At 33.5% G+C, this 23,088-nt stretch overlaps 1 protein-coding gene across 6 annotated transcripts in view; it reads left to right on the top strand.

Moving 5' to 3' along the window:
* The window catches only part of LOC126815634 (regulator of G-protein signaling 12), a 34,234-nt gene that overhangs the window by 3,413 nt on the left and 7,733 nt on the right, over positions 1 to 23,088 (top strand). For 2 of the 6 annotated variants that reach the window (XM_050541366.2, XM_050541369.2), the window contains exons 2-4: positions 74 to 822; positions 6,552 to 8,857; positions 21,606 to 21,707. In XM_050541366.2, coding sequence (XP_050397323.1) covers positions 138 to 822; positions 6,552 to 8,857; positions 21,606 to 21,707 — 3,093 coding nt within the window. In that variant the 5' untranslated portion in view covers positions 74 to 137. Of the gene's footprint in view, positions 1 to 73; positions 823 to 2,872; positions 3,007 to 6,318; positions 6,335 to 6,551; positions 8,858 to 13,068; positions 13,324 to 20,600; positions 20,827 to 21,605; positions 21,708 to 23,088 lie in introns of those variants that run through there. The other 4 variants (XM_050541367.2, XM_050541368.2, XM_050541371.2 and 1 more) reach the window with 4 other exon arrangements.

The raw sequence follows: 23,088 nt of genomic DNA, 5'->3' as shown, positions 1-23,088 counted from the left end.
GGTGGGTCTGTCAACAATATTTAATATTTTCGATAAAACTTTCATCTTATACAGTTTGTCTTATCTCTTTCAGGTAAAACATCACTCAAAATACTAGAAGATGGATCTCAAAAAGTTTAAATGACGCAAGCTCCTCGATGTTGCGATATAAATATGTGCCTAAACAGGCAGAGGAGAAGAAATCTGATCAGACCGTCCAGGACTTTCAGGAATTACAAGGACAGCAAGAGACGGTGGAACACGTCGGGGGAATATTTGAAAATAGCATGTACGCGCGGAGAGGCTCGAGCGATAGGGTGGTGATTGGAAACAGTAATGGTTTGTGTGCTAGTCAAAATGGGAACTCACGAATTCTTCGACAGAATTACAATATCGGGGTTCTTAACGGAGTACCGGGTGATAATAGAACTGCCCTGCTTGAATCAGGAATTACAGACAGATCTGGGACGGGTGTTTTCAAAGTGGATCCAAATGTGTCAAAATTCAGTCATAACACTCCCATAAGATCGGCCAGTGCAGTTGGTAAAACTTCGCCGACTGTTTTGAATGGAAATATAGCAACACCAAGCACGAAAGCAGGGGTTGGTAAAGTTATTCAGAAGTTTGGAAATGGCTTACGTAAGTTAGGATATGGTCGTAGTGCAAGCTCTCTAACATCGCTAACTCATGTCGTTGAAACCTCCACGTCTCCCATATCTTCTCCGCCAGAAAGACCAGTGTCTCTATCTCCCCCTCCAAGGATAGTTGTTTCGCCGCCGGTGGAGAATAATATACGCCAACGGACATGGAGTACAGATGAGGAGGATTCCACTGAACACACCGGTAAGTATGGAAGATAAGAACATTGAGTAAATACCACTTTCATTGGTCGTAAAGATCACCACATGCACAGACATGCATTTGGTTGTTAAACTTGCTTATAATTTCTGGTTTTTCTGGCATTTATTCACATGTCAGCAAGCACATACTCAATAACGAATTCCCTAAACCATCGGGTGGCTTAGATGTTGGGTGGGTTAGACTAATACCCTCCTTATCTGCAGTAAACGCTAATATGGCTATACTGTCGATAAAAGGGCTGGATGTGTTTATTATAATGGCATTGGTACTAGACAATCGAGAATTATGAACTGTGGGCGGAGTTGCCATCTGTCGTGACCATTTCTTGTCAAAACTACAAACATTCATAACTTCGCTCATAAAAAAGTAATTAAAAATTTTCAAAATAAATGAAGTTTTCATTATAATGTATCTTTAACTTTTTTCTTTCTTCTTTTTTTGGTCATGGTATAGTCTTTTTCGGCCCCTGATAGACTGGCTTGATCAATGATATGCTCTTTAATATCTGTGATTTCCTTATGTTTGTCTCGATGAGATTATTTCAGCTTGTCAGGTTTTGTGTATGTGTATCACTCTTGAGTTATAAATTTGTGCTATCTGGCTTTACATCTAGGATAGAATGACCAAGAGATTTTTACCATCAGTTGCAATAGTTCAATACCATTTGACTCGTGTAAAATACGATAGAAATTCTTGGGGATCTAATGATGTAATTGTTTGTGATGGTTGTCGTACACGGGGCAGGCTATAATTACTAGATAGCATGTCTCGTTTTGAGTTTTATTTTGAACCCGGGGTTATCTTAAACCCTCTTTGGAACCAAGAATATCGCATCCCGTCTGCACCTTGTCTGTCGCGTATAATCAATTGATAATGGGGGGAATTCGGTCCTTAAATTTCAGATCTCTACCTGAACTTTACACTTTTTGGCCTGTAATGCAGACAAACCTCTTTCAATGTGACCAAAATATTACATAATATACTGTTTCCATGTGTACAGTTTTTTGCCAGGTCTGCTAGAATATTTCGGGGTTTTCTTGCCGACGTGCCCTTATTCTCAGGGAGGTATATTAATAAGAAATATCTCTGAAATTATTTAACGCTTCGCATAAATCATCGTCTTGGTGTTGAACGGTGAAATTTAGAACAATAGTCTTTTTCGTCGCGTAAGGCGACATATCGGTCTATATTGGCTGATAAAATTCGTAAGAAAGTCGTTAAGTCCTTCAGGTAAGCTGTGTGTGATCGTAATCCTGAACCTGCTAATGAAATAATCTCATTGTTGATTTGGTCTTGATTTGGTTTCTTTTTCTCGGCTTTCAAACTTAATTATTGGGCGTTTAAAAATGTTGACAGGGGCAATTAACACACCTTCCGTATTGTCTGTACGTAAATGGGTATATCTTTTGTCCAAAATTAAATTTTAAAGTCGCTTTTGTCTTCCCTGCAAACCTGTTATTGACAACAAAGACACTGGCCGCCGTTGTTTACACAGACAATTGATTGATTGAATCAGAAAAGAGAAACTGATTATACCTTTATTTACTTAAATCATAAAAGGAATGAAGAATCCAACGTTATATTACGGGTTTCGTAAGATAGACACATGGGCTAAATAAAAATGAAGTTTTATTCCAAGTGTATTTTGAGTCGAAATATAGAAAGGATAGTAAAATAAAAAATATCTCATGTTTCAGCCACCGTATCATGAAGGACTCTAAGCTTCGATAAAGTAATATATTACATATCTTATTGTTTTATTGTCAATTTATACAAATTTGTCTGCTCAGGAAAATTTGTTTCCTTTCCTTCTTAAAAAAACGTCTAAAAATAGTTCTCTCTAAGCAAATATGGCATCTTGTGAAATTGCCCATGTACAGTTATCGCTTATACGTCATCACAATATTTACTTTTCAACAGTGTTGCATGTTTGACCCAATTTCCTTTGACGATCCACCAAAACCGAAATTCGTGCCACGTGACGTTATCACTGATTGACCAATCAAATTCGTGTGAAGGTGATTTCCGGCTGAACGGCCGTCCATGTTGAACCGCTCAAAACAAACTTTGTGATGAGAAAACTGTATGAGGCTGCGAAATACTAGTAAATATCTCATGCTACACGGGTTTTTTGGATGGAAATGAAGGTGCAACAGTAAATGGAAGGTAATTGTCTATCTATTTAGACATATACGACACGGATTAATCGACAGTACCCCGAGACAGACGTGATGACGATGTCAGACAGGTGCCCGTTTTCCTGTTCATTTTTTTGATTTTTATTGTTTGAACTTAAAGAAAAGGCGTTCTGTTTTTTCTTTACTACGCCATTTGTGAATTATTGTCTGTATGTGTAGGATTAAATTGAAACACATTTAGCTTACATCAATTGATTGTAATGGACCCTAGCTCTTGAATTCACAGAAAAAATTTTGTGTAAGAAATTTTCCGACCACGGCACAGTGAATAAAATCATTCATTGAATTTCATTAATACATCCTCTTTTCAGAAGGTAGATAAGGGCAGTCCATATTAAAATTGAAAACTGATGTAAATCATAATTTAGGCAGGATAATGTAGACATTATCAAATAGTTTATTAGTTCAGCTCTGAACGTAGGTCTTACTACACTCGCCCTGTAGGTTCAGGAACCGTCCTATTAGTATTATATGTAACCTGGGCAAGCATTTACTGCTAAACGGTTAGTCTCTCTGAACGCCTGAACAATGTAAAGGAACATTTTAGCGAGAAAATAAGACCTTGCTTACCTTGCTAGAGTCAGTATGTGCAACACAACATGCTGTTAACAATATGTTCCCTTCTGCTAAACAGCTTGGCAGAAGCCTTGCCATTGAAATTTAAATATAGGGTAACGCACAAATTAATGTAATGCAGCCATACATGTATATGACGGACCAAAAATTAGCTATGCTGGGGGAAACAAATTCAGTCATTTATTGCTTTGCCTAGCCCAATTACTATAAAAACTTTTTCAATTTTGTTTCACCTGCTTACCTAAATTTCGTTGCATCTTATATCTAAATATAGCCTAGGGTAACACACAAATTTACGTAACTAGGCCATATATGACGAAACGAAAGTTAGGTAAGTTGATGGGGGGGGATTGGAGTTTTTCTTGACACTTCTGGTTTTCTACCACTTCTAAAGACCCCTACGCCCACCAAGTTATTGATATGAAATCCACCAGACTCGAAATTTGTGCCATGTGAATGATGTGATGTTTTCACAGATAAACCAAATTCAAGTAACTTAGTTTGTGTCGAGTGGACGTGGAGCATCTGAAGCTTTATAGTTTGGGTTTTACAAAATGCATATTGGTAGATCATGGCCTATTAGTTACTGATACACCTCATTGACAATTCAAACTATTTGTCTGCTTACATATTTTAATTTAAAAACACAGAATGGGCCATTGCCCTGTATTGGTCCACCTCTCACATTAACTGTATTTCTTGTATAGTGAACAAGGTTGGGGCATATGTTTAGTTCTGTTATGTTAGAAAACAGATTCTGTAATTGCTTTGATTTTATTTTTGCTTTATCTGTTGTAATAGTGATTGACATAGATCACACAGACGATTTGACATTTGAATGATGTACAGCAAGTGAGGTTGATCACATTATTTTATGTGTCTAGCCTTAATCAAAACATTCTTAATCTTATGCTCTCTGTCTGGTCGGCTGCTATAATATATATCTGTGTGTAGGCTGTAACTTATATACTGTTATTAAAGACAACTTCATGAAGATGTACATGCATCTATATCTATCAGGTAATATACCAGAATATGTTCATCATTGGTGTTACCTTTTCTCTACTGTGCATTGAATATCGGTTAAGGTAGGGCAGTCCATGCTAAAATTTAAAACTTATCTTAATCATACAGTAACTTAGAAGCCATTAATCAATATAGTAATTATCAAATAGTTAATAAACCATACCTCCAGAGATAAATCTACGTAATACATGCATGTACATGTACTATATATATTTCATTCATTATGACTAGAGATATGAACATTTTTAGACTCCCAAATACCGGTATTAGCTGAATATTTTCATCACCTCCATTTATAGCCCTTATTGACTGGTGGTTCAAGACTATACAATCCTCTTTTTTCAACCAGTTTACTCCTGCTGTGGAACTCACTGGAAAATTATACAAAAGGCGAGTTTGAGGATTGAATATTTTTCACAATCACAAAAATGCATCTCAGACAGTCGTTTGATTTGGTCAGTTCTTTATTGTAATAGAAATATAAGGCTAAAATATTGTAGTTTGCAAGTGATAACTATAGTGCTAAAATGGTGCATCAGGACTTTTTCTAGAGTGCCTAATTGCTTGGTTTAAGCCTTGAGGAATTTTTATTTTCCTTAAAAATGCAAATCATGTATTGTCACTTTAAGAATTTTAACATTGAAGCACAGGTTTTAATTTCTTTTTCAAATTGTGTTCCTCATCAATCCTCAGTCACTGTGACTTGAGAAGAATTTCTTTTTATTACTAGAATATTATAAAGTAGACACTTGTTATGGATGACCTATTTCTTCAGTTAAGTTATATCAATATAAAGATATGTCACCTGATGATAATAATAAATATTCCGTTGATGATAATGTTAAGACCCAGACTTTATCAATCATTATTTTGAGCATAATTATCACCCTAATATACAGTAAAACAAGACGGTTATGTTATTACTAATAAGTATTATGAGTTACATGTAGCTTAATATTGATATAGTTTTATTATTAATATTTAATGACGTAACTAAGTTATAATTTTATGGACATCTAAGTAAGTAACCCATTTTCATTACACAGTACATTTGACTCTTATTGTATATTTTTATTGAGCAAGTGTGTGTTTATGTTATTATTCATCATAATCAATAATATTATTATTATTATTATGTCTAGTAGAGGTTCTTATCTTTGCAAGCACATTGCTAATTCTTGTATCATTGTTTTGGACAGTAAGACTAAGTTCTAATTTTCAACTTAAGATCAAGGTACATGTTTTTTGTATGTGAATTTTTCTATTTCAAAAGTGAGATTGTCATAAGTTTATTATCTAATCTTTAGAAGGACAGTGAAATTTTTTAGGTCAAATCACTTGATAAGAGTTGATATTCTATTACAGTATACAAATGCATCAGCAGATCCTAATAATTTTGCATAGATAACTGTAGATGTACATGTACATGTGTACAGTGTCTATTACACAAGGTACATGTAGATGACATGTATGACATTGTCTGCATAGTTTTTGGCACACTTGTGAACAGGATTAAGATCTCGCCTACAAAACTGTGTACAATGTTTGTTTACCGTTATTGACAAAATGAAACCTACAGTGAAAATTACAACATGATACATGTACAAGTGTGACGGTAGTATTTACATCCCGGGAGGGAGTAGCTGTGTACCAGTATAGATTTGCATGTAAAGAATAGTAATCAGGCCATGTTGGTATGTTTCTTTTAAAAAGCCAATCTACTGATGATACATGTATACATTGTGTTTCTCGTCGGTTGTATTTATTCTGACTTAACTCTGTCCTATAGCAATTTATATGTATATTTGAAACCACTACTCTTTATGCGAAGTCTGTTGTATATGTGATGAATATGTTTGAGATTATTGTTTTGATCAGGAAAACTAATCTGACTATTTAACTGTTTTTCAGACATCACCATGCATCCGCAACAACAGATGAGACGTAGAAAGAAGAGACCTATGCATGGTGTAAAGACAGTTCAAGTGTCAAGAGGAAAATCTGGTTATGGTTTTACAATATCTGGTCAACATCCGTGTGTCTTAAGTTGTATTGTTAATGGTAGTCCTGCAGAACAGATGGGACTCAAACCTGGTGACTATGTAATGTCTGTAAATGGTGAAAATGTGTCCCGATCAAGTCACGATTCGGTTGTAAGAATGGTAGGATTATCAACTGGAACATTAGAACTACAAGTAGCTGAAAATTTAAACGATTCTGATTCATCGGAGGAGGATTATCATCCTCGTCTGAAATCACGTTTTCCTAATAGAGTCCGCCCGCGACAGCCAAAAAACTTACCCCCTAAAGCCCCAGATAGTCACCGATCTCATAATAGTAAATTAGAAACCAAGGGGACCAATTGCAGGTTGAATGTGCAAGGAACCGAAGGCGGAGCTTATGGCAAGGAAAATTCTCACAATGGATCCAGTAACGGCGCCAGATTAAAAACTTCCTACTCCAGCCAATCATTAAAAAGTGTTAGCTCTGCTTCAACGATGCAGAACTCTCTGTCAAATTCTCATGCTCACCATGTGTCTCAGAACTCTTTATCTTATGTGTCTTATCATTCATTGAACTCACAGCATTCTTACGCTAGTAACAGCTCTCATTCTAACTTAGTGCATAATTCGCACTCAAACCTCACGCAAAGTTCTCGCTCAAATTCATCACATCACTCTCACTCTCAACCTAACCTTAATCTCCATGGTGATCGAAGTGGACATACACGTAATAGATATTATGAAGATATGAACTCTGTTGCCCTGGCTTACAATATACCAGCTGGTCACCTACCATCTGACAGTATAAATAGTGATAACAGCGAAAATTCTGGTGTATTTAACGAATACGGAGATGTCCGAGCAGTAGTAGGTTATATAGGTTCTATAGAAATGCCAAGTGATGCTAATAGACCCCATCAACGATTACAATCACTAAGGAATGCTGTCCGACGTCTTCGAATAGAGAAAAAGATTCATACGTTAGTGCTAATGGATGTTCATTCCGATGGTGTAGGACTAACCAATACAGGTGGTAAAATAATAGCACAATATCCCGCTGACAAACTTGCATTTAGCGGTGTTTGCCCAGACGATAAAAGATTTTTTGGAATTGTGACACTTCATGATCATTCAGATGATGTCAGCGAATTCAGTGGTAGGCATGAGAATGTAGGAACAGCCAGTTCTTGTCATATTTTTATGGTGGATCCTGAGCTTCGATCACACAGTATGCATGCTCAAAAAGCTAAGTCTTTCTCTATACAGTGTACTGTAGATCATGATACATTGAGTTGTTTAGAATTTCCTCGATCATCCACACATATTATTCTAGCCGTTGCTAATTTATACAAAGACCGGCAAGGTGATGGTTATGAAAACGAAATTATTCGATCACAAGCTTTCGCTAATCCTGCTCGTCCTGCTCAACGAAGTTCCAGTAATTCTTCAAATAGTGACAGCGGATTAGGATTTGGTAAAGATGACAATGCTAATGAACGCGGTTTTATTGTCGATATGGCTGTGGAGGAACCAGTTCAACCAAGACCTAGTGCTATTGGTGCCAGGGGAAGTAACCCTGCTATTCATCATTTATCTCCAGAAGTGCAGACCATTCCTTCTTCAAGATCTAATTTCAAAAGACCGGGTTCAGCTTTTGAATTAAGACGGCAGATGAACAATTCCACAAGTAGCGAAGAATGTTGGCAAGGCAACAGCAGTTCGAACAAACTTAATCCCAGAGCTATGCCTAACCCACATAGGTCTTGGAGAAATGATAACCCACAACATCATCATAATAGTGCTGAGAATTTACGTCAGAGTATGAGAAACTTGTTACAACAACGTAAGGGTCCGAATGAAGTTAGTAGTGATGATTCATGTAAAAATGAATTTGTTAAAGGGCAGTTCATTAGTCCAAGGCCTAGGTCCGCACCATTTACACAATTAAACTCTATAAACGATAGAGTTGAAACTGTTGATTTAAACATGGCAAGGTTGAGTCCCCGATCATATTGTCGTAACAAGGCTATGTTGCGATCTCCATCTGCCCCGCCCATACCATACTTTCATCCAGATGATTTTGATGATTCAGATTCAGACAGTGATGAAGATTCAATGGTGAGAAAAGTAATCCAGAGGTTTAACCATGACAAAACACTTCTTCATGAGCAAGATCAAAGACGATTTTCTGAAAGTTTTGCTGTTGCTACAAAAGTGAGTAAAAATCTTTAAAATTACCATGAATAAGTAGGTCAATATTCCTATGATATTTTGGATTCCGCATAAAAAAAAAGATATTTATTTTCATGTCAGTAGGATAGTTTTGTTGATCATGTAAGTCATTACATGTACACAAGGCTCTACAATGCGACTGAAACACTTGCATTTGCGGGTGAATTTTGACAATGGCGACCAGATATTTATAAATGCTAGGTTTCTGGCGAGTGAACATATATCTTGAAGTCCCCAATTAACACTAGCTATCTGAACTTTTCTCCATAAAGATAACGTAATCGGAAATGATCCCAGTCAAATGTCACTCTTGTTACTTTCCTGGTTTGAAATTGGGTCAATCTCATTGTCCTCTGCGAAGAAATTCTCATTGCGCATGCGCTGTATTTATCGAAAGTTTGCGAGACAGCTGACAGCATGGCTAGCAGACGAATCAAACCTATATCGTCTTACTTTACTAGTAAAGTAACTTCGTCTCGCAGTGAGTCTCAGTTGGGGAAAAATGATGATAGTCATGCTACTGACGCTACACCACCCAAACAAGCAAAATTACAAGCTTCGCCGACCGCCGTCTTAGTCTCGCAGTGAGTCCCAGTCGGAAAAAATGTTTAAAACATCTTTTTTTATTATTATTATAGGACGACGAGTTATGTATGTTCACAATATAATTTAGCTATATCATACGACAAATTATTCTAAACTTCAGACTTTGCAACTGAAAATTCCAAATGACTCAATGGTCTGAGCTGAAACTATCGGAGTACATGTAAATTGTAACCGGACTACATGTATTTCTTTTTGTCTATTGATTTCAATACTTAATTTATACCAGCTTAGATTGATATCAACATGTCATATGTACCAAGAAATATCTGGGACTGCTCAGGATTTTAGACATTTTGTTTGCCACTTCATGCAGGATCCACTTTGTTTTTCATGTTTTAAATTGGAGTTATCTCCCTTAAGTAAACAAATTGTTAAACCTTTGTCAATGTTGAAAGTAAAAGCAGATCTACATGGGGTCTTTGATTCAATAAACCGCAAACTTTGTACAGCACACTGTCAGTTCATGTTCATGAGACGAAAAAGTTGATTGATTATCAATGATTTCCGATAATTGTCCTTTGAAATATCTTGTGGACTCTCCAGTGTTTATACTGTATGTAAATGTATGTTCATCTAAGACACATAAAATCTGTTTGTTTTTCAACTAATATTCTATAATTTGGCCAGTTAAAAACCATCTAATTATTGGTACATGTTAGTTTATGTTGGCACTTTGAAATAGCCCAATTTTTAATTGTCTGATGATTACATGTACATGTACTTCATTGGTTGTTGCCTTCGCTCAGGTTTTTTACAGCCACATGTTGGTGTATATTGTCGTGCTGTATCATAAAGCCTGTCATTGAGTCAACTGGCGTGGTTCGAATCCCCGGTTGTACGTGACAAGGAGTAGGGTCGCCTATCCAACCTCATTTGCTTTCTCCAGGTCCTCAGGTTTCCTTCCACTGCTAAAGACCCCTACGCGCAAGCGAATTATTGAAGTTAAATTAAACACTACATGTGTATAGGATGGATTTATGATTTGATCTTTTAAAGATTTATTTAGTTTACTTTTGCGAGATGAAAAAGACTTGAATATCAACAATTTCTGATAATAATGTCCCAAGTTATTTCCTTGATGAATTTGTAGAATCTTGTGAACAACACAAGTTGATATTGATTTTACTTGACATTTTTATGTCTTGTTTAATAGTAAGGGCAGACAAAGAATCATATTTCAACAGTTAACATTAAATACTTCTAGACTTAGACTTCTTGTTCACTTTATAAAAATTGGCGACAAATGTTATGGTCAGATCACTATAAATTAACAAGAACGAAAAAAACTTATTGAATTTAACAAATTAACTTTTATTACGCCCAGAATAATGGCACTTGCCTGTTAATTTGTGAAATAAAGAATACTATCAATGTTCAAGAATTTCTGTAAATAATTTTTAGAGTTGTGGCCCTTGCTAACAGTGTGGAAACTTGCAAACAGCAAAAGTCAACATCTGATCTAAATGAAAGTTATGTTCTTTGTTTTGATTATTGGCATAAATAACAAATTCTGATATTTATAGAGTTATTGCCCTCGATTATATTACAGCATCTTGTCAATATTATATAGTATTAAAGATGCATTCCTACAAAAGTATTAATCGGGGGGTTACATGTATATCTAATAAACGTATGACAATTTTGGTATATATGGAAAGGAGAGACACCCAATCCTATTAGAAAATAGACTGGATTCCCTGAAAAATACCATGGAGCGTGCACATGACAAAAATGTAAGGGTGTCACTAATAGTCAGCGTCCGAGTGACATGTAGAATAGATTGTCTGACCACTTTTCATTAGGGAGCACGGTTTATTTAATACTGTATGTTAATAAACATGAGGGTGAACAAACGTGGAAAAGGTGAGAGACTCAAATGTACTACAAGTGGGCAAGGGATAATCTATAATTTACTTGCTAACAACATCATCTTTTTTTATGCATGAATTCTCCATTGGCTTGGCAGTCTCTGCGACAACAATCTGATTAAAACACAGATCCAATTTCGTTTCATTTTTTATAGTTCAAAATTTCGTTTTTACTTGTCTTTACTACATTTAGATCTGGAAGACTTGTTATTTAACTTGTGTTCTGCTTGAAATGAGGGGTCAACCAATCAAATGGTCTGTCGAATCGAGCGTTTGACCTTTTTTGCTCGGAACTGTGGGTAGACAATACCAGCGATAGAAATCCAAACAAAGCAAAAGTAGATTTTAAAAAGCATGGCGGTCGCTAATTGGTTAATCGAATGACTGACATTATCGGGTCAAATGTCGCTTGCTTGGTACCTGACGTCATAAAACGTGAACTCCCACTATAACTTGTTAGATCTACATGTAGTGTAGGCCATCGAAAGTATAAAAAACGAAATATAAATCTATATTTTAATTAGATTGCCACGACTGCGAACTCACGCGTCACAAACATGGCTTCTTTAACTCGATTTTTTATAGCTTAGGGTACACTGTATTTCCTCGAAAAAACATTGTTTTGAAAGGGATTTGAAGCAAATTTTTGATAGATTAATTAGTTTGAATATGTTTTAGTCCAAATATATCATCAAATCACTCTGTTTGTACATGGAAAGGCATTTTTAAGATTGTGTCTACTTAAAAGTTTCACATTGACACAACCTCTAAGCACACCTTGGACGTCTAAGGTGTAGTGAGTGTGCATTTTGTTTGTTGCCTGACAACCTATCTTGTAAAGAGGGTTGGGGGAATCGTGGTCAATTACTTACACCTACAAAAGAATGAAAATGCAACTTACATGCTTTGTGCATGTGTGTTTTTTTTTTTTGCCTGACAACCAATCTATGTGCTGGAAATAGACCAAATCATACAAGATCAGAGGATAAAATGTAATTTGTGTGAACATTGTAATGTCTAGATGACAGATACATGTATAATTTAAGGTGGTAAATAGCTTTGATCAGTAGTTCGGATGTTATCAATTTGCCACTAGCAATGAAGTCATTAATAAGATGTACAAGTTTTGGCATACTGGTTCAACTGACAAATAAGACCCCATAAGTTGGAGATTAGGGTACATGTTGTGTATGTTTCTGCATATGATTAACTGTTTCCCTGGAATTTTAAAATCATCAAACTGGGTTACAAGATTAAAAGTGAAAAATGATATAAGAAATTGATGTGAATAATCTTTTGACTGTAAAATGTTTGGATATTAGTAAATGTAGAATGTACAAATGTAGATGAAAAGATTATATCAAAAAAGGTTGTTTAGATTTGGTGACTAGTTAAACTTGTATTTCCTGTCTTTACAAACTATGAATAAAATCACATGATAAATAATAAAGAGACACAAGGCCTACAAAAAATATGTTATGATTCATTACATATATCTTGTACATACATGTATAACACCATATCCATATCATATACATGTATTAACAAATGATGATCGGCCATTATATTTCTAGAATCAAACTTATAACAAAGACTATATTTTTTTTTTAACAACTTGTCACAATTTTTTTTTTCTGGGTGTAATATCCCTTTGTTCAATTTTAAAATGCATTATGTATTTTCTGTAAATAGGATCAAGTTTATGTTAGAAAGTTGTGTTAAATTGTGTGCTTTTCAAATGACTGTATAATAATAAGACTTGGGAGTAAAGGTTAAATAAACCTTTAACTATGTTTAGAAGCTGTCTGTAGTAGTCACTATTTAAATGCTCAACATTCTATAAGGTTGATGATAAATTTGACACCTTAAACCGTTTTAGCTGTACCTTGTGTTCATTACCTTTGTACTGATATTGATGATGTCAACCTTTATACAGATAACGTCATGTATGGAAGAACACATTATGGCTCACAGGTATATTTATTTATATTGTTGATGAAAATGCATTCACAATGAAATCTAGATATTTTCCATCATGTTCTCCAAAACTGATATTGAGTGCGTAAAAAAGCGGGAAAGATATGTATCTCCATTATTGCAGAAATATCTATAATCCAGACAAGTCACATTTACATGTACGTACATGTATATTAGGCCTGGAAATGGACATGCATGTACAGGTTTTGCTGCCCAAAGTTAATAATAATCTCCTCAATTTTTAAAATATTAAACAATTATTACCGGTATATTACTTGAGTAATATTAATTAGCTGTAGCCTTGATTAGAATTAGAATCTGTATTATTTAATAAACATTCTACATTGTAGATTTATTATTACCTATCAACTCTCCAGACAGTCTGTCTCCTATATTTAACTTACTTTAAATTGAGCAGTGTTAGCTTTACAAATCATCAGAATTTTACAGGTTTTATGGATTAATTATTATCTATTAATACTTCCAGACAGATTGTCTGCTGGACTGATTTGAGTAAGGCTAGCTTTCCAAATAATGAAAATTTAACATGCATTATTAAATAATTAACATGCATTATTAAATGAGTAAGGCTAGCTTTCCAAATAATGAAAATTTAACATGCATTATTAAATAATTATTATCTCATCAACATTTCCAGACAGATTGTCTGCTGGACTGATTTGAGTAAGGTTGACTTTACAAATATAAGAATTTAACATGTTTTGTAAAATGATTATTACCCATTAATATTCCTTGAAATATTGTCTGCTAAACATACATGAGTAAGGTTGACTTTACAAATGATCAGAATATAATGTTTATCAGTTTTTCATATTGCTTGCTGTGTTACTTTGGGTAATGTTAGCCTTAATCAGAATTTTAAAAAGGTGTTGTAAAATTGATGTGTTGTGCAACACATAAATAAAATAATTTTTTATTTTATTAAAGACCCAGCCAATATCTGTCTAATACATGTAGATTGTATAAAAAATTATGTATATGTAAAATGTTTCTATGAATTATTCATTTGCTAGATTAACTAGCCTACATATACTATTCAAAAAAAGTAGGGGATATTTGATTTTGGGGGCATAATACTAAAATATGCAAATGACTACGAAAAAAGTCACTATAGAACCTAACAGAAGAAACATTTCCAGTTACATGTGACGCCCAAACGCACCAATAGCTACCGCATGGAATGCAGGTGATGCTTGGGATCATCATGGGGGTCCAACCCAAGATTTGCACGACTCTGACTTTGAATGTTACAGTCATTGTGGCATTGAATTCCAGGGTGGAAACATCAGTTTAATTGTTTTAGTGACCAGAAAACAAATTTTGATATGCGTCGGCTTACCCAAAATGAAAGGTTACGTGCCCTTGGCATGCTACAGATCGGCACAACACAGGCGGTTGTGGCGCGGACGATGAATGTTTCTCAGTCTGTCATAAGCAGGCTATGGTCCAGATACCGTGATACACAATCTGTACAGGACAGACCACGCTCAGGTCGACCAAGGGCGACAACTCAAGCCCAGGATCGATTTATCCGTACCTTGGCCTTGAGAAATCGTGTCATCACAGCAAATCAGATCAGCGCTCGTCTTCAAACAGACACTGGTGTGAGAGTGAGTGGCCAGACGATTCGGAATCGACTGCATAGGGGTCACCTTCGCGCCCGACGTCCTCGCGTGATCCCTTGTTTGAGAGATCATCACATTCAGGCAAGACGTCGTTGGTGTAGGGATCGTCAACACTGGGATAATCGACGCTGGAGCAATGTGATGTTTTCAGATGAGTCAAGGTTCACTGTTGATTTTTTGGACAGACGTAGGAGGGTGTGGCGTCGTCGAAACGAGCGCTTCCAAGACGTTAACGTCATCAGACATGATCGATTTGGGGGTGGTTCTGTTATGGTGTGGGGAGGCATCACTGTTGCTGGAAGAACGGCTTTACATGTTGTTGCAGGGCGTGTTACAGGCCAGTACTACCGGGACAACATCTTGGCAGTCCATGTTGTGCCGTTCGCACGACGTCATGGCCGCCGTTTCATCTTCCAGGATGACAACGCAAGATGTCACAGGGCCAGGATCGTTACAGGTTACCTCCAACAACAGAACATCACCACATTACCTTGGCCAGCACTGAGTCCCGACCTCTCCCCCATCGAGCATGTCTGGGACATGCTTGGACAGAGGTTACGTCAACGTCAACAACGTCCTGCTAATGTCCAAGAACTTGATGCTGCGTTGCAACAGGAATGGGACAATCTGGACCAAAATGACCTTAGACGTCTCATCAGGAGTATGCCACGTCGGATCAATGCTTGTTTGGCAAACAGAGGAAGATTTACCCGTTACTGACTTGGTTGTGATGCTGTGGTAACTTTGCTGTTTGACCCCGGATATCATTTTACCCTTATAATGGTCAGTCTGTGCCTTACTTAGTCTAACGATCATTTGGAATAAATCGATGAATGTGAACTTCATTTCATTTTGTCATTTGTTTCTTCGTCAGTTTCATTAGGTGACTTTAATAACACTTAAAAATCAAATATCCCCTACTTTTTTTGAATAGTATATATAGTAATGAAATAATGATACAAATATCCACAATATATTGACTTTATCTCAATATTATGATCCTCCAAGCTAGAATATTTGAAAAGGAATGGGAACGGCTCAGTCAATAAGGCACTTGATCACTAACCAGGAGGTCCCTTGTTCTATTCCTGTGTAGGCCAAGAAAGATACTTAGGTTTTATTCGGGTCAGTTTTTTCACTGTGGTTTACCTTGTGAATGGGGCAGGGCAGAGGGACAAAAAACTGAGTTCCTGTTAGTGTGCATTTAAAGAACTCTTGGCAGATTAAATTCAGCAAAGAGTACATGTAGGTAGAATTGCTGCTGATTGGGCAAATTTCCCTCGTAGTACACTGCATTAGTCCAATAATTGGTGAAGAAAAATAGAATGTTAAACCAGATTTCATTTTGAAAAGTGGTGGTAAACACCTGAAGTTACAGTCTAATAATAAAATACTGATTGATAAAATACAATAATTTCCCAGAGAACATAATTTGAGTAATAGCAATGATTTAGTATTAAATGATATATTGGATTATTGCATGGGTTTTGATGGTCAAAAATCAAAGTTACATACATGTATTGCAATTTGGTGTAATTTATGTCCAGCTTTTAGGAAAGTAAGATATAATTTTTGCTGTCTTTTCTGCTATGAGGGTTGAAAGCATACAGATGTCAACACCTTTAGGTGATAAAAATCTACTAGGACTATTGGTAACCCTATTCATCATGCTTCACTTTAATTTAATTTAATCCTTGTTGGCTTAATGAAATAAGAAACTACATGTATACCTAGATATTAATTGTGGTGTAACCTACTGACTATTATTTGTGTTGTTTTAACTAGATTGTACCTTTTTTAAAAAATACTGTCAAAGAAAACTTGTTCTCTACTTGTAATTTAAAGATTAGTTATATAGATATACACTATACCTGGTATGTAAAATGTTAACAAAATGTATAATTGATGTCAGAAGTTTATGTGTAAAATTCTAAGCTCTTAATTAATGATTATTTCTTAGGTCTTAGGGTCACTTTTTTATGCTTTATATTAATACAAGAAGTCATCATTTTTTGTTGGTCAAAATATTTATATGCTAGTTTTTTGCAAATTGTTCAGATTTGGAAGTTGACCAATTTGTTGACTAAATATTTATATTGTAAATGCTTTGTTAGAAATTTGTGACACAAGTTTATAATGTAAACAAATACACTTACTAGAACACCCAAACCCCACCAAACTTTGAATATTGACAATCTACAAACTTATGATATTTAGTTAAAAGCAAGTTGTGTTTAGAATAAAATTGTATCATGATCATTTATGTTTTCAACTGTTGGATTTGATACATGTACCTGTACTTTACATTTGAAATGAAATTATACAACTTGATGATAATCTACACATCTTACATCTTTGCTTTAATCTTGATTAGAATTAGAATCTGTATTATTTAATAAATATTCTACATTGTAGATTTATTATTACCTATCAACTCTCCAGACAGTCAGTCTCCTATATTTAACTTACTTTAACTTGAGCAGTGTTAGCTTTACAAATCATCAGAATTTAACAGGTTTTGTAAAAAAATTATTACCTATCAATATTTCAGGACAGATTGTCTGCTAGACTGATTTGAGTTAGGTGAGCTTTGAAAATCATCATAATTTAATAGGTTTTGTAAAATAATTATTATCTATTAATATTTCCAGAAGATTGTCTGCTGGACTGATTTGAGTAAGGCTAGCTTTTGTAAAATAATTATTATCTTACCAATATTTCTAGACAGATTGTCTGCTGGACTGATTTGAGTAAGAATAGCTTTTCAAATTATCAGAATCTAACAGGTTTTGTAAAATCATTGTTATCCATCAATATTCCTAATTGTCTGTTAGACTCATGTAAGACTAGCTTTTACAATTTATCAAACTTAAAACATCTTTTATGAAATTGTTATTAACTACATGTATCAGTATTTCTGAACATATTGTGTGCTGGTAAGATTTGAGTAAGATTAGCTTTACCAAACACTCTTTCTCATTCTGAACTGCTTGAGATTGATTCTTAGACAAAATTGTTAAAGTTGATAAATGTATATACTATAATATATAATATACCACTCCAGTAAATGTTGTAAATGTAACATGAAAAAATGATTTATATTTGACCTGTTACCATTTATTGAAATTTAATCATTTGTGTAAAAAATGTATAACTTCCAGTCACATGAAAATATACTGTAAATTCAAAAACAATTCATTATTAATGTCTGCTTATCAATTTATTTTAAAGTTTAAAATGTTATTGATGATGAAATTGGATAATTCTAAAGATTAGATAAAGGTTGTTAGATGTCCAGATAGACACTACAGTATGCTAGATTAACTCTTTAAGCATTAATTTTTATCAGACGGTAAACTTACAATCCTAATTTAGTGAAAAGTGGAAAGTTTGCTGCCCTGTCCACTGTCCAGTCTAGATATTCTACTATTTAAGCATATTTAATCCTCTGCTTGATAGTAAGTTTTCTGAAGTAATTATTTACCATTCATTATTTACATGTATCAGGCAGTATGAAACGTTCTACAACTTTGCTGACTTGAGTAATATTAATTAGCTGTAGTCTTGATTAGAATTAGAATCTGTATTATTTAATAAACATTCTACATTGTAGATTTATTATTGCCTATCAACTCTCCAGACAGTCTGTCTCCTATATTTAACTTACTTTAACTTGAGCAGTGTTAGCTTTACAAATCATCAGAATTTAACAGGTTTTGTAAAATAAAATTATTACCTATCAATATTTCTAGACAGATTGTCTGCTGGACTGATTTGAGTAAGGCTAGCTTTGAAAATCATCAGAATTTAACAGGTTTTATTCAATAATTATTATCTATTAATACTTCTAGACAGAGTGTCTGCTGGACTGATTTAAGTAAGGCTAGCTTTCCAAATAATCAAAATTGAACATGTATTATTAAAAAATATTATCTATCAATATTTCTAGACAGATTGTCTGCTGGACTGATTTGAGTATAGTTTATAAATTAATAAGTATCTATCAATATCCTCAGACATATTGGTTATCAATCAGACTGATTTTGAAAGGTTAAAATTGTTTTGAAGTTTATTTTTGGTTTCAAAGTAAATATATTGTTTACTGACTTATAATCTAGCATTCAATTACCTGTATGTTTTGATCTTTCTAATTAAAATTTAATAATATTGTGCATTTGTGCAATTTAAATGGTTGTAACTGTTGGATTTTTAATCAGTACGGAGACACAGAAAACTGGAATTATTGTATACCTTTATACCATGGTACAAAAATGTTTGACTAAATAAGCTGATGTAACAGAATTGCTCTTACACACATGTACATGTAAGGTATTTCAGCGGTTTCTTTTATATAATTGAGCTTACTTGAGGATATTACATGTATTAAAGAAATATTTTCTTTAAGAATTTTTTTGAGGTTAGACTGAAAATATTGATGTATGGCTTTAAAAAGGTGCATTAAGAGTCAATTTGTATTCTACAACATATTATGTACTGAACCGGTAAAGGCTTCATTAAGAGATTTTCAGAAACTTTGAAGTTTTAGCTTTATAATACAGATAATGGATTATGTTAATCCCTAAGATAATCTGTGTTAATCTTCACCCCTAACTGCTTGATCAACAAGTTTATTAAGGGGAAATCTGTTTGTTTTAGAGTTAGGCCTGTGATAATAACAATAGCTTTACAAAAGGATGCATTCTAATGAAACAACATCTTCAAGGTACATATTTGAAGTTTAATATGTTTCTAGTAGGTAGTTGGAGAGGTTTCTATGTGGCTTAAACAATAATCTGGCTTAAAACTATACCCTGCAGTGATAATCTTTCTGTGTTTGTTCATTATAGGTAATAGAGAGTCCCTCCTTCAACCCCCCTTGAAGGTCATTACCGCATCCCATGATGAGAATGGCTTTAATATTTTCACCTTTCTAGAAAATACTTCATCCCTCTAATAAATAAAACTTCCACCTTTTAAAAATTTTATGTATAAAATGATATGAGACACAATTACCACGGAAGTAAAAATTAATATAAATGTAGATTTATGAAAGGATGTGAATTTTTTCCTTTATTTTTGCTGTTATAATTTTAATAAATGAAATATGGTTATAACTCAGTTTACAAAAATTGTACTATATACAGTATTATACTCACTGAAAATAACAATATGGAAAATCTGACATTTGTCTTTGGTATTAAATTATATTCATATTAATTCTATTTTTATTTAGAATAAATTCTGTACTACATGGGTACACATAGAAAATAAGTCATGGCTCATAGTCAATGTAGGATATGATATAGTACAAATATTTCATAAAACTATATTTTATTATGTGTAATGAAATAATTGTGTACTATATATCATGACAATGGCATATAGATTTACATAATTTGAATTGATAATAGTTACATTTGAGATGACTATACTGAGTATTTTATCACTGAACAAACAATGACGGTTTTGTATTTTATGACCCATCGAGTTGGCAAATTAAAGAAATGTTGCCAATAACAAATCATGCTTTGTTAGTATTCATGTATTGAAATTATTCTTTTACATATCTATGTTTAGATAAATTTGATATCTAATCTGTGAATTGGATCGGAAGGAGTAGGTTTGGGTTATAACAAATTTCTTGATTGTATGGTTGTTATTATTTGGAAAAAGCCAGATGCTTTATTGATTTACCAGGAAATTGAAATACTAATTATGAGGAAATGTGTTTAATTTATATGTCCTTGTTTACTTGAACAATATAAGAGTGTTAGTTTTACATAAGTATGTTGACGATGTTATGAGGAGTTTTAACTTCTTTTTTGGAAATGGGAATTTCTATAGTGTCCAGAAGGTATGCAAGTCTGTTAATTTTATTTGGACATCAACTGTTGTATTGTTTGTTTGGTTATATCTAAAATATAGAAATCATATGTTATGTTCAAAAGAATACTTTTATGTAGAAAATATTAGATTAATGGTTTTGTTGGTAGAAGCATTTCCATTAATTAAGGAGACAGTTAACTGCTGTATTGAATTTTGGGTATATATATATATATATATAGATAAATCATATGTTATGTTCAAAGAATTGTTTTATATAGAAAATATAAATTGCGATGTTGGTAGAAGCATTTTCGAGGATGAAAGTAAAAAATTTGTTCTTCTAATTGATTATCAACCTTGGTAATTGATTGTTTGAATTATCATTTTGATTAATTGATTGATTAATTAGCTAACACTAAAAGTAATATTGTTGACACAAGCATCAAATGTCTATCTTTATATAGTTTTCTGAGATCTGGTTTCTCATTTTCAATCTCAGATACTTGCATATTCACATTATTTGACAAAATGACTGTTTGTTATAAAAGAAGAACCAGGGTAAGCTATAAAAAAAATATTGCAATATCAATAACTACATTCCTGAATTTATTCTATTAGTAATTGCAGGAGGTCTGCACTACATGTAAACAAACATGTAGACAAGATAGACATTGCAGGCAATAAACAACAAATATCAAATTATGTGAATGGATCTGATGGCTAGCCGTAAGTTTTGCCATAGACAAGATTGACATGTAAATTTCATAACATTTTGTAATGTTTTGTAAATTTCCTTTATATTTTTAGAGAGAGAAAGAGCGTTCAGATAACAATCATGTACAGAGATGGCGTAAAACAGCATCATTTAGAAGAAATAAGGCATTGAAATATCCAAGTCATTCACATGAGGTTTGTCTTATTTTATCATTGAAAACCATTTAATTAATGCAATAACACATGTAAACTGAACCCGAATACCGTAGTAGCCAGTATATGAAATATGAACTGTACTACAATGTGGATGACAAAGCTTAAAATATATTTTAATGTAGGCTATTTTAAGCTTAATGTTTGTCACATTATAGTTTTATATATATAGTTGAATGATTTTATAAAGATCAACTATCATAAAGACAATATGTCCAGAACTATTGATAAATAATAATTATTTTATAAAACCTGTTCAAATTTGACCATTTGTGAAGCTAACTTTACTCAAATCATTCCAGCAGACACTCTGTCTAGAAATATTGATAGATAATAATTATTTAATAATACATGTTAAATTTTGATGATTTGGAAAGCTAGCCGTACTCAAATTAGTCTAGCAGACACTCTGTCTAGAAATATTGATAGATAATAATTATTTAATAATGCGTGTTAGATTTTGATTATTTGGAAAGCTAGCCTTACTCAAATCAGTCCAGCAGACAATCTTCTGGAAATATTAATAGATAATAATTATTTTACAAAACCTATTAAATTATGATGATTTTCAAAGCTAACCTAACTCAAATCAGTCTAGCAGACAATCTGTCTGGAAATATTGATAGGTAATAATTTTTTTACAAAACCTGTTAAATTCTGATGATTTGTAAAGCTAACACTGCTCAAGTTAAAGTAAGTTAAATATAGGAGACAGACTGTCTGGAGAGTTGATAGGTAATAATAAATCTACAATGTAGAATATTTATTAAATAATACAGATTCTAATTCTAATCAAGACTACAGCTAATTAATATTACTCAAGTCAGCAAAGTTGTAGGAAGTTTCAGACTGTTTGATAAATCAGAACTTTTAATAATTATTTGATAATACCTTAGTTGATTAATATTAAGCTAAAGTTTAAAGATTCCATTAAATCACCTATACAAGTCTGGACCAACTTCACCCCCCCCCCCAAAAAAAAATGAACAAATTTTAGACAGTTGGATTGTTGATAATCATGAAAATGAATTATTATTATGAAGACAGTCTAAAAATAATCCATATTCTGTGTTTAACATTTAGAGAAAAAAAATCTATTAAAAAGATAATTTAATCTGCAAAAACTGTTTTAAAGCATAATGTAAGTTACCACAGTTTTGCTTTAAGTCCAAGTGAAGGTGTGATAAAAGCAAACATGGCTTATTTTAGCTTCTGATGAAGCACTTCAATGAATAACATTTGTTATGATACTTTGAAAGTAAATTAGGGCTTCAAAGTCATTATATAATAAATTTCAATTTCTTTGATAATTAAAACATAAAATGGGAAAAACAATTAAAGTCTCTATTTAATAGATAGAATA

This window comes from Patella vulgata, chromosome 3, assembly GCF_932274485.2.
Source record: "Patella vulgata chromosome 3, xgPatVulg1.2, whole genome shotgun sequence".
Classification (NCBI taxonomy): domain Eukaryota; kingdom Metazoa; phylum Mollusca; class Gastropoda; family Patellidae; genus Patella; species Patella vulgata.
Note: the sequence above shows the minus strand (reverse complement) of the source record. Positions and strands in the feature narration are given on the sequence as shown.